At 43.0% G+C, this 2,593-nt stretch overlaps 1 protein-coding gene across 1 annotated transcript in view; it reads left to right on the top strand.

Annotated features, from left to right (window-relative positions):
- dmd (dystrophin) overlaps window positions 1-2,593 on the top strand; it is a 123,849-nt gene that overhangs the window by 108,859 nt on the left and 12,397 nt on the right. The window contains exon 56 of the mRNA XM_008300463.1: window positions 2,030-2,185. Coding sequence (XP_008298685.1) covers window positions 2,030-2,185 — 156 coding nt within the window. The remainder of the gene's footprint in view (window positions 1-2,029; window positions 2,186-2,593) is intronic.

Below are 2,593 nucleotides of genomic sequence, written 5' to 3'. Positions count from 1 at the left end.
TACTTGGTTTTTTCTCCATATCAAGAGCGTGATTAAAGTCGTTTCTTGTTGAAATGTGAGAATGGTCGTAGAAGACAGTTGAAGTCACAGAGGCAAAACTTGAAGGACAGAATTGTGCTTCGTGATGTAAGTGTATCGTTCAGAACCAGGACTGAAGCCTGACTGGATCATGTTGAGGAGTCAAAAGGCTTCTGCATACTGATAGAAACACAATACTGGATAGGTGGGCAAACAACAACAGCTTTACTCTCATGAACGCTAGATCTTACTAACTCCTCTAAAGGTCAGAGATCTTTGCAAAAGGAATCAGTGTATGTCCCAGAAAGTTGAATTACTCCTTTAAATGCTAGCCAGTCAGTCCATAGCGTTTCTGTATGACGTTCGGGATGAGTGAGCACACCGGGCTCATCTGACATTTGCGAATGACTTTCAAGTGTTCTTTATGGCTGGATCGCTCTCCGTCTCACGCACACACAAAGTGAGAGAACGTTATGGTGTAGAAACGCACAAACCCTACACAACAGCAGGATGACGTTGACATCTCCAACTTCATGATTTAAATGAATAACTTAAGCGGTAGAATAAAGGGCACAACAGGTGCTGTGGCTGCAGACTGTGACCTGTAAAGTGTAAAAGATGTTCATGAAGACCACTGCTGTAGGAGGCTAATGCTACCTGTTGACTCCTGTTAAGGGATCATGCTGCAGCCAAAACAGCTGACGTAGCAGTCGTCCACCTGTAGTCATGACTCTGGATGATTGTGTGTCTCCAGATAACATGTGATACTAGTTCTGGCAAAAGATACACAATCAACAAGATACACAACCAACAGCAGTGTAGAAACAATGACGAATGTGTCACTAGTATTTAGTCCTAGTCCCATTCAGTGCTGTGGAACATCCANAATCAGATCCTTAAACTACGACCACACTGTAAAAGTCCTGCATTGAAAATGTGACTTAAAGTGAAAGTTTGCAGTCTTATGATCAGGACAGTCTACCACGGGGTTACATGTTACAGTACAGGTGACTGCTACCCTATAATGCTGTTAATTAGATTAGTATTACTCATGAATCAGTGTAAACGCATGATTTTGCTGTTGTAGTTCGTCTAACCACCGCACCTCAAAGACCTTAGAATCACAACTGTGACACAAGTGGTACCGAACCCTTGGCGCGACAGAATAGAGGATTCCAAGTCTCTCCTGAGTCTCTAGTAGCATCACCTGCTGTTCTCATTTCCTGTCTCCTTTGTCAGTTTACCTTCGATCTTTAATGAGCACGTTAGCATGTTATCCAGGATGGTTATTGTGACCCTGTTACGATGCTGTTGTTAGCATTTAGCTCAAATTGCTGCAGTGTGACATCCTCACAGTGCTGCTCATGTCTCACAGTGACATTAGACGACTGTTGCCAAACTCTGTACACACCCAGAGTAGTGCAGCGTTTACTACACAAAGATTTATTATAGCAAGCAATTTAATGCCAGTTTTTTTCCTTCTCTTTTAAATGTTGTCTTCAGTGACAGGCTGTTTGTGACCAACAACAACAAACATCACACGAACACACAGATGGCCCACGCTCTCACTTACACATGAATGATGGTAGGATTGTAATGACAGAACTCCAGTCCTATTTGTAACTCCAATCCCTGAAATAGTGAGCAAACTGTTATGTTATGGTACCGGTTACGACCTGTAGAGGGAGCTATTTCTGCTGTTACTGGTGGTTCCCTTTAAGAAGACAGAGGTGATGCGTTTTAATCAGGAGGCCCAGGAACACAGAATGAATGTCTTATTCAGGCACTGGGCTGGAGGAATTTTAACTACTCCCACTGTGGAGAAAACAAAGCCATAAATTTTCTTCTTTTATCGATCGTTGCCCTTTCTTGTCTTCCTTTTTTTCATTTGCTCTTCCATCCTCTCTGCTCTGGTGTACACTCCTTCCCTCCTCCTTCCTTTGTGTCCCACTGCTCTTCATTTGTGTTTTTGACCTCCTTCCTTCCTGTCTTTTTGTTTCTCTCTCCCCAGATATCGGAGCCTTAAACATTTCAACTATGACATTTGCCAAAGCTGCTTCTTCTCCGGTCGCGTCGCCAAGGGACACAAGATGCAGTACCCCATGGTGGAGTACTGCACTCCGGTATGTAACTCTGATGTCAATGTATACGGTAAAGATCTGAATATTTAACGTGTCAGACTTGCAGTCAGATTATTCTGCTGCCGGTTAGATGAAGAAAACATTTCTTGACCTTTTTAGCACAAGTTGTTTGCCAAGTATGAATATACAGCCAGTTAGCTTCCCATAAGATGCAGCCTGTTTATGGATTAGATAAATGCAGCACAATGTGTTCATTCTAAAAACATCTTTGAACAGAGCAAGCCGAGCTGTTGTCCATGTCCAGACTTCTCATGTGAGGGCCTGCTGGCCTTTGGCTCAAATTGAGCATAAAGACATGAAAGACTTATCAGGCTGTCCCCAAACTGTCCAACTGCTGTTTTAACCAGGAATTGGACGGCTGTGTGTGACGTGGAACGACTCCTGGATACACATGCACAAAGAATTACCACCAATTTTGCAAAACTGTTGTTTGT

This window comes from Stegastes partitus, unplaced genomic scaffold, assembly GCF_000690725.1.
Source record: "Stegastes partitus isolate 25-593 unplaced genomic scaffold, Stegastes_partitus-1.0.2 Scaffold1545, whole genome shotgun sequence".
Classification (NCBI taxonomy): domain Eukaryota; kingdom Metazoa; phylum Chordata; class Actinopteri; family Pomacentridae; genus Stegastes; species Stegastes partitus.
The sequence above is the reverse complement of the archived record's forward strand: the minus strand, read 5'-3'. Positions and strand labels throughout refer to the sequence as shown.